This window comes from Scardinius erythrophthalmus (assembly GCF_964197995.2).
Source record: "Scardinius erythrophthalmus genome assembly, chromosome: 23".
In the NCBI taxonomy this organism is placed as follows: Eukaryota; Metazoa; Chordata; class Actinopteri; order Cypriniformes; family Leuciscidae; genus Scardinius; species Scardinius erythrophthalmus.
In genome coordinates, this window is record NC_138243.1 from 25,715,680 (window position 1) to 25,729,003 (window position 13,324).

The following is a 13,324-nucleotide window of genomic DNA, read 5'->3' on the forward strand; positions in this document are numbered from 1 at the left end:
GGACAACTCCCTCTCCTTGGTCTTTAAAAATGACTGAATTCAAATTTAGCACTCTTATAGAAATATGCTATTTTTAATTATCATTTAAATCTGATTAATTTTTTAATTGTTTGTCAGAAATCAACATCTCAGGAAATTGTTATAGGGTTTCAAACCAGAGTATGACTTTGTTTCGAAACAGCATCGATGTCATACATGACCTCTGTAGAGGACACCAGGACTTGCATCACGGCATATCATGCATTTTGGAGAGACAAGTGAAAAAGTATAAGGATAAGTAGCCTAAAAAAGTTTTACAATTTGTATTACAGAGACAAATAACAAAAGACTTTCAATTTTGTCAAGAGGAGGTCCTATAACTTAAAAATTATATGCAAACGATTGAAGAGACACTTGTCAACAGTTAGGGGTTTATGTACAAACAGGTACACAATTACAAAAGTATATTTGCTGCAATATGTAGCCTATAGCTAGCTGCTTTCTTAGGTCTCCACGATGGATCGTGCAATGCGATTAAAGGGATATTTCACCCAAAAATTTAAATTCTGCCATAATTTACTTACACCGGAGTTTCTTTCCTCTGATGAACACTAAAGATGATATTTTAAAGCATGTTAGAAACCAGACAGTTGACGGTAGCCAACCCATTGACTTCCATAGTATTTATTTATTTTTTCTACTATGGAAATTGGTGCCGTTAACTGTCTGGTTACCAACATTTTCATAAATAGGCTACTATCTTTTGTGTTCAACAGAAGAAAGAAACTCATACCGGTTTGGAACAACATGAGGGTAAGTAATGACAAAATGCATTTTAGGGTTTCCCGCTTTAATTTTACTTTGGAAAAAAACAACTTAAAAACATACACGACTTTAAACATTACCACAAAGTTTAGAACAAACAGCAATTAAAGACAGTGAAATGGCTATATTGGTTAGCTGACAGAGTTGACATTTGACAGAGTTCAAAAGCTTCAGTAAGCACATCCTATAAGTCAACAATTGAGTCCTAGCTTCAGCTCGGGTTATGAACCGTTCAATCATTCATCTCAACGTAAAATAAAGAGGGAGGGGCCGTAAATGAGGAACTGTAACACGACTCAAATAGTCCACAAGCCAACACCCACTAAAGTTGCCAACAAAACTCAGAAACATTCTAGCAGATCTCCACACATCCATTTAGAGTGACGGGTCTCGCGCATCTCGTTGAATCCAGCGCTTCAGGTAAGACACACTCGATAGAATTTACAGAATTTAATAGAAAACTTTGAGCGCTTTAATTTTTACCGCGACTCTTTCCGCTCTATAATGAACGTTTATAGTCGTTCGTTTTATCATTTAATAGGCGAACAGAAATCATGTTATGGAAATAAAAAAGTAGTCGTGCATTGAAGTTTGTAAAATGAAGTGTTATCCTAACGTTTTTGCGAGAGCACTAAACGCCCATATTCCTGTCACGTGACTGTACAGCTCATAATCCTCCGATATGTGGCTTTCATTAAAATACAATGAGTCATATTGCTTTGCATTGCAAATAAATTACACCACATGTTTTACAAATACATGACAATGACCTATCTCACAGGAAATAAAGAAAAATCTGAGAACTCAATATGAACTCAAACATTTCTTATCTAATAGTCTAATTCTTCTTGTGTCAAAAGTTTCTGTTTTAACTTCTTCAGAGGAATCTTATTTAGTTGATAATTAGAATCATAACTGCAGCTGAGCTATCTTCTGAGCTCTGGGCACTAATTTGCAGAAAGGACTACACTGGTAGAAAGATGCTGAGATGTCTCAAATACTGAAATATGTTGTGAATGTCAATGAATTAATCTCTGATAGTGCGACTCAAAATCAAAAGAGGTTTCTGAATAGTGTCAAAGTTGCTCTGCATGTGTCAACGGGCCCTTTGGATGTAGAGCATGTTGAATGAATTATTAAAAGATCATTAAATGATGCATTATATCGTCATAGAGCCAATGAATACAATGAGGCGAAAATTGAAAGACTGTCAGCTGTTTCTGGGTTTTAAATGGGGTCTTTTGGGGTTTGCAACAAAACCTTACAACAAAAGGTTGTAAGCTGATTGTTTGAATGGGGAAACTGATACAGAGCAGAAGGCTGTTAATTACCGGTTGAGCCTCTTCTGTTTAATGAGCTGAATAGTAAAGTGGAAACCATTTAGCTTGAGGCATCCAAAGTTATTATTTATTTAACAGTGTCACTGACCTTGTTATTAAGAGCTCAGTCCCACTTATTAAATTTCAAAACCCAAACAAACTGGGCTGGGTTTCCCATAAGCTTTGCAAGTCTAAGTAGATCGCAGAAACCACTGGCACAAACGATCGATTTAGGATGCTTTTGGGAAATGCAGTCTTGGTTCCTTTTAATTATTCTAGCAAAAAGATGACAGACTTTGTCACTTTTCCGGTATGTGTCAAAATAAACCTTTTTTTCTTTTTGCTTTGTGAATGTTTGTGGATTTCAAAATCTATTATAACCAACCACTTTTGCATTTTGACAGTGTAAAAATGTATTTGTTTTTTATATGCAAGGTTGCCTAATGACTTTAATGCTTATTTTTTTATTTCTTGCCTTTAGTGTTCTCATCTCTTCATCAAACCTTTCCTCCATCACAATGGCAGCGGTAAGAAAAGTATTTTGAATGTAAAGAGAGATTTAAAATTTCTAAAATTAAATTGCACATCTACCATTACATTTCCCATATGGACAGTTATAAAAATACACTGTTACCATCATCTTGCTATTTACCATTTGCATGAGCACGTCTGAAACACTTACGCGTTTATTCACGCTTCTAGCTAATTCAAAGGCAAATTATTTGATCACATATTTGAAGTCAAATAAAAGTCACTTTCTCTCATTAATTCTCATTTTGCTTTACCAGTCAAAATTCTGGATCTTGTAAACCTTTTGATATAAAGGCTTTTGCTTAAATGCGTCAAATTAGTTTTGTAGACAAATAGACATTTGTGTAAATTTTCTCAAATAATGGAAAATAGTTATGTGGAAAAACATCACAATAGAGAATGAGTACACTACTGTTCAAAAGTTTGGGGTCAGTAAGATTTTTTTAAAGAAATTAATACTTTTATTCAGTAAGGATGCATTCAATTGATCAACAGTGATAGTAAAGACATGTTCGTTTCTATGTCAAACAAATGCTGTTCTTTTGAATTTTCTAATCATCTAAGGATCCTGAAAAAAAAGTCTCATGATTTCCACAAATATTAAGCAGCACAACGGTTTTCAACATTGACAGTAATACGAAATGTCTCTTGAGCAGCAAATCAGCATATTAGAATGATTTTTGAAGGATCGTGTGACTAATGATGCTGAAAATTCAGCTTTGCATCACAGGAATAAATGACATTTTGAAATATACTAAAATAGAAAACAGTTATTTGAAATTGTAATAATATTACTGTTTTTACTGTATTTTTGATCAAATAAATAAAGCCTCGGTGAGCAGAAGGGACTTTAAAGCATTAAAAAAATCTTAGCGGTCCAAGACTTTGAGTGATGCTCAAAATTTTTCACATTTATGTTTTTCCTTTGACACAATCTGATCTTAAAAATATGTGAGTTGTCGAGCAGCCCTGTGACAGCAACTGTAAATTTCTAGGTGTCAGTTTACACTTCTCTGTGTAAAGGTGCCGTTCTCTATTCTTTTTCTGTAGTTGGGCAACCGTGGAACCGTGACTGAGGCATCAGGCTTCAAGCCAGACGAAGATGCCCAGAAAATCTATGGTGCTATGAAAGGAGCTGGTAAGTGATCAGACAAATCAGAACCGGATTTTGAGATGAGCATATTTACATGATCACATTTTCAGAATCAGAATCACCCCCCGGTTGCATTTAAAATGATGTCTAAGCATTCATTCCTCATTGAGCGTCTTAACAGGCAGAGCAGAGAACTAAATCTCTCTTTATTTCCAGTTAAAAGTGCAAGCTGTTATCAGCACTGACACCTCAGCTGGGCTTGATAAAAAAAAGAAGGATCTCTGGCATTTGTCCTGTAACCGAAAAGGTGTTTTCTCATCGGTTTAGACTAGAGCTTGGCATTATGTTGAGAATGCAGCTTTTTAGTTTAATGGACATCAGCTGATTTTAGTGTGAGGAACATTACAAAACACAACTCACACTGGAGCTGTTAGTCAGAGGCTCGCTTGTTGGCCTAAAGTGAGTTATGAGGAACATGCGATTTGATACTATAAATAACAGTGAATATATTATTCTGAAAGTGTCAAAAATGTAAAATGCAGTAAAGAAAAAAAATCTCTTGCAGTTTTACAATCAAGCATGTGATTTCCAGCCTGAGGCCTTAAGGGTAACATGTAATCCGATACTCTAAATACCAATAAGCTTGTAATTCAAAAAGTGTCACAAATTTATGCAGAAATGAAAATTGTGCAATCACTTCCATGGAACATGAAAGTAAAAGTTCAGCAGAATAAACAATTTAATGTATTAAAAAACAAAAAATAAGAAGGACACCCTATTGGTTTTATGTATCAGGAGATAATAAAAAAAATCACCTGGTCCTTGGCAGGTCTTAAAATTAAGTAAATACAACCTCAGATGAACAACAACACATGATGTATTACACTGTGTCATTATTTATTTAACAAAAACTAGGCCAAAATGGAGAAGCCATGGGTGACAAACTAATACACCCTTACTGCTCCATAGGAATTAAGAGGGTAAGTAGCAGTCAGGCGCCTCTAATCAAATGCATTTTATTAACTGATCATCAGCAAGTGTGATTACCTCTATAAAAGCAGGAGTTTGGAGCCTTTAGGTGTGTGTTAACACAATGCCAAGAAGGAAAGACACCAGCAATGATTTTAGAGAAGCAATTGTTTCTGCCATCAATCTGGGAATGGTTATACAGCCGTTTCCAAACAATTTGAAGTCCATTATTCTACAGTAAGGAAGATTATTCACAAGTGGAAAACAATCCCAGCAAATTCACTCCAAGGTCAGACTGTACAATGCTCACAAAACACCCAAGAATTAGACCTCAGACTCTACAGGCCTCGGTTAACATGTTAAATGTTAAAGTTCATGAAAATACAATTAGAAACAGACAGGACAATTATGGCTTGTTTGGAAGGGTTGCCGGGAGAAAGCTTCTTCTCTCTAAAAAGAACACAGCAGCACAGCTTAGGTTTGAACATCTGAACAAACCACAAGACTTCTGGAACAATGTCCGTTGGACAGACGAGACAAAAGCCCAAACAGTCTCAGCACAAACACCACATACAAGGGCCAAGCACGGTGGCGGAGGGCTGATGATTTGGGCTTGCAGCCACAGGACCTGGGCACCTTGCAGTCATTGAACTCCTATGTACACTAAAGTATTCTAGAGTCAAATGTGAGGCCATCTGTCCAACAGATAAAGATTGGTCGAAGTTGGGTCATGCAACAGGACAATGATCCCAAGCACACTAGCAAATCTACACCAGAATAAAACAATAAAAAGAAAAAGAATCAAGGTGTTGCACTGGCCCAGTCAAAGTCCAGACCTCAACCAGATTGAAATGGTGTGGCGGGAACTTAAGAGAGCTGTGCATTAACAAATGCCCACAAACCACAAAGATGCTGCTAAAGGTGGCTCTACAAGCAATTGAATCATAATGTGAACTTAGTATGTTACACATGGTTTCTCCATTTTGGCTTTATGACACGTGTTCATGTGTTGTTGTTCAGCTGAGGTTGTATTTACCTAATTTTAAGACCTGCTAACGACCAGATGATTTTTATTACTGTATGTCCTGATATTTAAAACCACAGAATTCAAAGGAATATCCTTTCATTTTCACATGAATGTATGTGTATATATATATATATATATATATATATATATATATATATATACAGTGATAATAAGATAATGTCTTGAGCAAATAAAAATAAATAAATTATATATAAATATTACAAAAGGTTTCTATTAAAAATAAATGTTTTTGAACTTTCTGTTCTTATTCAGCACAACTGTTTGATAAGATAATGGCAACATTGATAATAATAAGAAATTATTTTTGAACAGCAAATCATATTAGTATGATTATTGAAGGATCATGTGACACTAATGATGGAGTAATGATGCTGAAAATTCAGCTTTGACATCACAGGAATAAATTACATTATATATATATATATATTCATCATTTAAAAAAAGTTATTTTATATACTAATATTTCACAATATTACTGTATTATTCACTGTAATTTGATCAAATAAATACAGCTTTGATGAGCATAAGACACTTTCAAAAAATGCAACATAATTTATTATATATGTAATAATTGTTATATCATTTTTTATATATATATAATTAATAGCATATTAAAAACCACACTATCCATTATCAATGTGTTTTGGTGAAGATGACAAAAGGTGAAAAGGACGCAGTTATCACCTTATGCTGATAATCTTAAAATGGTTAAATAATTGCATTGAAATTTCATTTTTGCATTAACAGTTTCTTGAAATTATCTACTTTCAGGAACCAACGAGGCAACTATCATCGAGATTATCGCTCATCGCACTATTGCTCAAAGGCAAAAAATCAAGGAAGCTTTCAAACAGAGCGTGGGAAAGGTAACATACTCCATACTTTACCATTTGCCTCATTGACAGCCATCATTCTCTCATTTGCAATGGGCTTTATGCCAAACGTCACATGAACAATCAGGAAAACAGGTCTCTTCACATCCGCTTGTCAGAGAAAGTGTTAACAGTATGAACTGATGGCAATATCTATGGTATTTTAAGGAAACCATGTAGCTAACCTAGCTAGTTAGTTTTTTTATCGTTGGCTATTTATTCAATTTTACTATCTGAATGTTAGTAAGAAGAAGAAAAATAAAATAAAAACTTTTAGGTATCAATCAGCATATGCGATGGATGTTGGTTATGCTCATCTTTGCACGCTCCTTTGAAGGCATCTTGAATAAAACAGCTCTATATTTAACTAAACCGGAAGCAATGCAACCTGTTTGTTGTGCATAAGAATATATAGTAGTAGTGGCCAAGCATTAACAGATCTCACTGTGGAGTGTGGACCAATAAAACATTTCTTGGCCAAAATTAGGGAAACTTGTTGTTGCTATCTTATCTTTGCGGAAGGTCCTAATGGCAGGGACGATGTGAGCAGCCATCAGGCTGTATTTACATCAAACACACGGTTCACGAGGTGATTAGATAACAGTGTTGACATTACTTGATGATTCTATAGCCAGAATGAAGATAGACAAAGCAGAGTATGTGTCACTGATAACACATGCTGTCAACCGACTTCAATCATTAACTCTTCATGTCAATATAGACACTGAGGGAACAGAGAGTCCATGCAATTTACAAACGGTGTCTTTCACGAGACATCTCTGCTTTATGACTGTTATCGTAACGGAGTATAAAGAATGCAGCACTGGCTTTTATTGAGCTTCCTGGTGGTTGTCCTCTATTAATCTGTAAACCCTCTGTAACTCGGTCAGTGAAAGTCACAGTCAGGTCTTGATGCGTATGTTAATGGAAACTTTGAGTGATTAAAGCGCTCTCTGTTGAGCAAGAAAGTGTGAGTCATTGTGGGGGAAGTTCTGGACGGTGTTCAGGACGGTCTCGTGGACTCGACATGCCTTCCCCACCCAGCTCCCTCTTGGAGACTTACAGCAGATTTTACACAAAACACCATTTCCCAACACCAAATCCATTTGTTTCTTTTTCCTTCAGTGATGTTAGATTTGTAACCAAGTGGAAATGGATCGTAAAGCATGAATGAATGTGTCTGAGAATAAATATTCTAATTTTAAGCTTTTCTGCACTGGAATTTTTAAAAGCTTGTGGTAAATAACAGTATATTTTAAACCCTCATTCAGGAACTGCTTGACTGCCTGAAGTCAGAGCTCACTGGAAACTTTGAGTCGGTTGTGGTCGGCTTGATGATGCCCGGCCCGGTGTACGACGCATATGAGCTGAGAAACGCCATCAAGGTTAGTGAGGATACAGGGGGGAAATGTGCTGTGCTTTATTTCCAAAATAGTTGGAAAATAGCATGGCTATATGGGTTTTGGACATGTACCCTGGCATCGTTTAAAAATGCATTAGTGTACTGAACATGTAAATGATGTGGTACACTGTAGTTGTTCTAAGTTACTATGAATACTACAAAATACTATTTAAGTCAGTCAATTTTAAAATTTCACTTTTAATTAAATTTTCACTCAGAAATTTCTCAAATAATTACAGAATAACAATTTTGTTTAAACACATAAATGAAAAAAATGTCACAAAAATCTGAGTCCATCGCAATCTTGTTATATAATCTAAAATGTATGTATATATTTTGTATATATGTTATGCATGTATATTTATTCTATATATTGAATTATATTATAATGCAATATAATCATATACATTTCTATGCAATTATAGATTTTATATTGTTTTTGTTATATTACATATTTATATTTTATTTATATTAATTTATATATTTTTATATTTTCATTTCATACAATAATATTTTATTTTATATTGTTTTAAGATATTGATGAAGTCACAAAAATCAGAATTGATTGCAATTATGGAGACCTTTATATATATATGAACACACACACACACAATAAAATATTTATATATAAATAAAAATGTATTAATATTATAAATAAAAATAAAACAATGTATAAATACATAAAATAACTTTATATGTTGCTTTTTATTTCTTTATAAATATATATATATAGCTATTGAAAGTCACAAAAATCAGTATCAAAAGTCACAAAAATCTAAACTGATAGCAATCTGTCCACAAGATAATGATACGCAGGGCAACATAACAGGAAACACTTAGACACAGATCACCTGACCTGTGGCAGAGTTATTAATGGTAATAGGCATAATATCGTCCAAACCTTTACCTTCATCTTCATCAGCAATATTTCCTATGAACTTATCCTGTGTATTGATGCTTTAGGTGAATTCTTCATTTTCTTTTCTTTTGTTCCCTGTGTCCAGGGTGCTGGGACAGAGGAGGCCTGTCTCATTGACATCCTGGCCTCAAGAACCAATTCTGAGGTTAAGGAAATCATCGCTACTTACAAAAGAGGTACATGCTAACATTTATGGATGGAAACTGACAGTTTTTTCCATTATGAAAGTTATACTGTGAAAATATGTATTTCTTCCCCTATTACACTATTTTCATTCACTTTTCTTTCGTCATTATCACAGTGCATGACAAGAGTCTCGAGGACGACATCTGCGGAGACACGTCTGGAATGTTCCAGAGGGTCTTGGTGTCTTTGCTCTCGGTAAATAAACAAATCGGCGTATTATCTTATTTGTGAAGAAGATTCTTTGATGCCTTCACTCATCAGCTCTTTTGTTTGCCATGCAAACCTTCGCCGTCCACAGTGTCCGGCCGGGGCAGGTGTGACCCCTGATGGTTTGCCATGCTGGATTTATAGATATCGTCTTTTCTGCTTTGCTTACAGGCTGGGCGTGACGAGAGCACCAAGGTAGATGAGGCTCAGGCTGTCCAGGATGCAAAGGTGAAGATTTTGACGTGGTTGGCTGTAGCTTTTTGCCTAATAAGCATGTTTGGTTTTTGTGGTGTAAAGGGTTTTGCGTATATAGGGTGAATTGAGGTTAATTGGGACACTTTTTGCCATTGAGATGATGGGAAAAAGTGTCCCAATCAACCTGAATTCCTGATTTCAGTTCCTTAATTGTTTCATTAACACATTTTTAGTCTCTTTAAGCAGAAAAAAACTATTTGGGGGAAAATAAATTTTAATTTAAATTGAAGTAATATACAAACAATAAAAATGCATATTTCATTCTTTATATATATATATATATATATATATATATATATATATATATATATATATATATAAAAATACAACTGATAAAACCCATAGTGTTCAACATTGTGAAATGAACAACCTGCAGTTAGCCTTACACAAACCTCACGAGCCTTACAACTTTGTATGATATTAGCTTATACAAATAACAGATTCATTAAGTCATGCGTTTGGGAATCGTTTGGACCGCACTGGTGGCTATGGAAGTGTTTCACTTAAATATCCGGGTCATGAGAGTTGTTTGTTCGGGATTCGGACTACGTTGGTGGTCGCGCTGTATGTTTTTGATTCCCCAAAAGATCAGATTCATTAAATTAATTTGTTCGGACGGCACTGATCACGCTGATTCAGCATCTGTGAAAAGTGTTCTTTTGCTGCCTTCCATTCCTTAAAATAAACACCGCTTGCTTTGATATTTTATCTAACGCAGTGACATTTTTATGTGTGGCTGAGGTGTGCAAATACTTCGAATGAATGGGGCTGCTCTATTCTCCAAATTAACTGTTATTCATGGCTGTGTTAATGTATACATTCACTGAGCTTTTATTGTGTGTGTGGTTCAGCCTTAGACACACTACAGTCATGCTGATGTTTATTAATCATTAACAGTTAAAAAGGAAATAACTCTGGTTAAGTTCTCTATTGTTTATCCCATAGGACATCTACGAGGCGGGCGAAGCTCGATGGGGAACAGACGAGGTCAAGTTCCTCACTGTGCTGTGTGTGAGAAACAGAAATCACTTACTCCGAGGTATCTGTGCCACCAGATAATAACGGCAATCTTCCTTCCCAGTTATGTGATCGTACTTATGTAACCTTTGAAGGCGGCATGGGGGAATAACCCTGGAACTCATTGCTTCCACCTTGTGGTGACATAGTTGACATAGGCCTGCTTCTCATTCTGTCTATTTAAATGAAGTGCAGTACAGTGCTATGTTACTAGTGTATGTATATATATATATATATATATAGGTTTAATTTATTTCATTTCGGTTCACTAAAAAAAAATTAAAGTGAAAAATGAAATAAAATGGTTAAACACACATATACATACATATATATATATATATATAGAGAGAGAGAGAGATTTAATTTATTTCATTTCGGTTCACTAATACTGAAATAAAAAGGTTAAACACACACACACACATATATATACATATACATATATATATATATATATATATATATATATATATATATATATATATATATATATATGCGCTATATACAATCAGTGTCCATTTATTTATTTGCCAAGTATCATATTTTGCAATAATGACAAGCAAAATGTACATTATTTGTTATATTAACTCATTATATTATTTAAAAATGAAAAATTACTGTTTATTTATATGATGACTAGACGCAGGTCATTGAATTGAACATGCAAAATTGTCCGGCCAGTACTATTGTTTGAAACCTTTATCACTGCATATTGTTTCACACATCCTTTCTTTACATACACTGCAGTTTTACATCCAACATTTTCTCAAGCCCTGTTCTTTTCCTAGTGTTTCAGGAGTATCAGAAGGTTTCCGGACGGGACATTGAAGACAGCATTAAGAGAGAGATGTCCGGCTCCCTAGAGGATGCATTTCTGGCAATAGGTCAGTTGTGAGTACTGCAATATTTCAGTCATTTTTATGGTTTCAATTGCCTTCTTGGATATAAAAAGCGTCCGTTCACCTTTGCAGTGAAATGCATGAAAAACAAGCCGGCATTTTTCGCTGAAAGGCTCTACAAGTCAATGAAGGTAAATGAAAACACCAATTGATCTAATATTTGCACACGATAGGGATATGGCCGGTGCTAAAGTAATCATTTCTCTTGTTTCTCTTAGGGTTTAGGCACCACGGATAGCGTGCTGATCAGGATCATGGTGGCTCGCGCCGAGATCGATATGCTCGACATTAAAGCAGAGTTCCTGAAGATGTATGGAAAGACCCTTTACTCCTTTATAAAGGTGGGATACAGCTGTTTCACTGAGGACATTTGCCTTAAAAGCCATTAAAGGGGCGGTTCACCCAAAAATTTTCATTCTGTCATCATTTACTCACCCTCAAGTTGTTCCAAAACTGAACAAATTTCTTTGTTCTGCTGAACACAAAAGACGATATTTGTAACCAAACAGTTGATGGGCTCCATTAACTTCCATTGTATGGAAAATAAAACACTATGGAAGTCAACGGGGTCCGTCAACTGTTTGGTTACAGACATTCTTCAAAATATCTTCTGAGTTCAACAGAACAAAGAAATTCATACATGTTTGGAACAACTTGAGGGTGAGTAATTGATGACAGTTTTTGAGTCCCTTTAATAACATATATTGCAATAACTTTAAAACAATCCATGGGGAATGAAGCCAAACCAAACTTTTAATTTTAGCAAATTTTCATACACACACACTAAAATCCCATATCAAAAGTACTAACGTTTAACCCAGTGGTTTTCAATCTTTTCAATGCCACAGACCCTCAAATATGATCATGCTGATGCAAGGGCCCCATCCTAAAAATGAAAAGGCAGCTACTGTATAAATTATTAGAATATATAATAAAAAGTAAAAAAAAAAATTATGTGAGAAATTTAATAAAATATACAATATATTATAATGTAATAAAATATTATTTTATTTATATCATAATTTTATATTATTATGTTACATTATTATTTGTTTATTTTTATAGTTTTTCTCTAAACTTTTCTACAGACCTAAGCGCTCCGCTGGTTTAACCCATGGTGAAACCCTGTTCTGTTTGTTTTCTAGGGGGACACGTCGGGCGATTACCGGAAGATCCTGTTGGAGTTGTGCGGAGGGGAAAAGTAACGCGTCTGGCACGTTCATTAGTGTGAAACGCTCTCCCTCACACCTGGCCTCCGCACTTCAAACACATTCCTTGTTTGTAATACCAATTAAAAGCCAACAGTGACGTTTCAGATGAGATTTGTGATTTTTGTTGTTGTTGTTGTTGTTGTTGTTTATTGCCTTGGAATTTATGGGAGCCCTTTATAGATTGGCACATCTTAGAGTTTGTCAGATAAATAAAAGGAGAAAAGAACAGCCCATATTGACTGTATTGATCTTTTGTTGTCTCTCTGGTCATTTTTTAATCTCAGCACACTCATTGAGGTCCATTTGTTTAATTACTCAGAGTATAATTTGTTTAATGCACAACGTCTATGTGTACTCGGCCCAATTATACTAATTGCTCACGGTTGCTTGCATCGGCATATGAGATCTCATATATGAGACTCTATTTCTGTGTTTTTCTAGATTCTAGAAGTCTCACAGACAACATGCCTCAATTTAATCAAGTGCAGCATATCAATCACATGAGGCTTGGTAGAATTATGGGGAAATTACTGACAAAAGGCAGTGTATTTATACTTTTACCACTAAGTGGCACTGTGCACAAAATATTACATAA

At 35.0% G+C, this 13,324-nt stretch overlaps 1 protein-coding gene across 1 annotated transcript; it reads left to right on the forward strand.

The window, feature by feature from the left end:
- Positions 1 to 941: 941 nt before the first annotated feature.
- On the forward strand, positions 942 to 12,962 carry anxa4 (annexin A4). Its single transcript, XM_081355090.1, has 13 exons — positions 942 to 1,224; positions 2,605 to 2,650; positions 3,705 to 3,792; positions 6,536 to 6,630; positions 7,908 to 8,021; positions 9,043 to 9,133; positions 9,259 to 9,338; positions 9,522 to 9,578; positions 10,551 to 10,644; positions 11,408 to 11,503; positions 11,591 to 11,649; positions 11,737 to 11,859; positions 12,664 to 12,962. Exons 2-13 carry the CDS (start codon positions 2,642 to 2,644, stop codon positions 12,721 to 12,723), a joined length of 966 nt encoding a protein of 321 aa, XP_081211216.1. The 5' UTR covers positions 942 to 1,224; positions 2,605 to 2,641; the 3' UTR covers positions 12,724 to 12,962.
- The last annotated feature ends 362 nt before the right edge of the window (positions 12,963 to 13,324 follow it).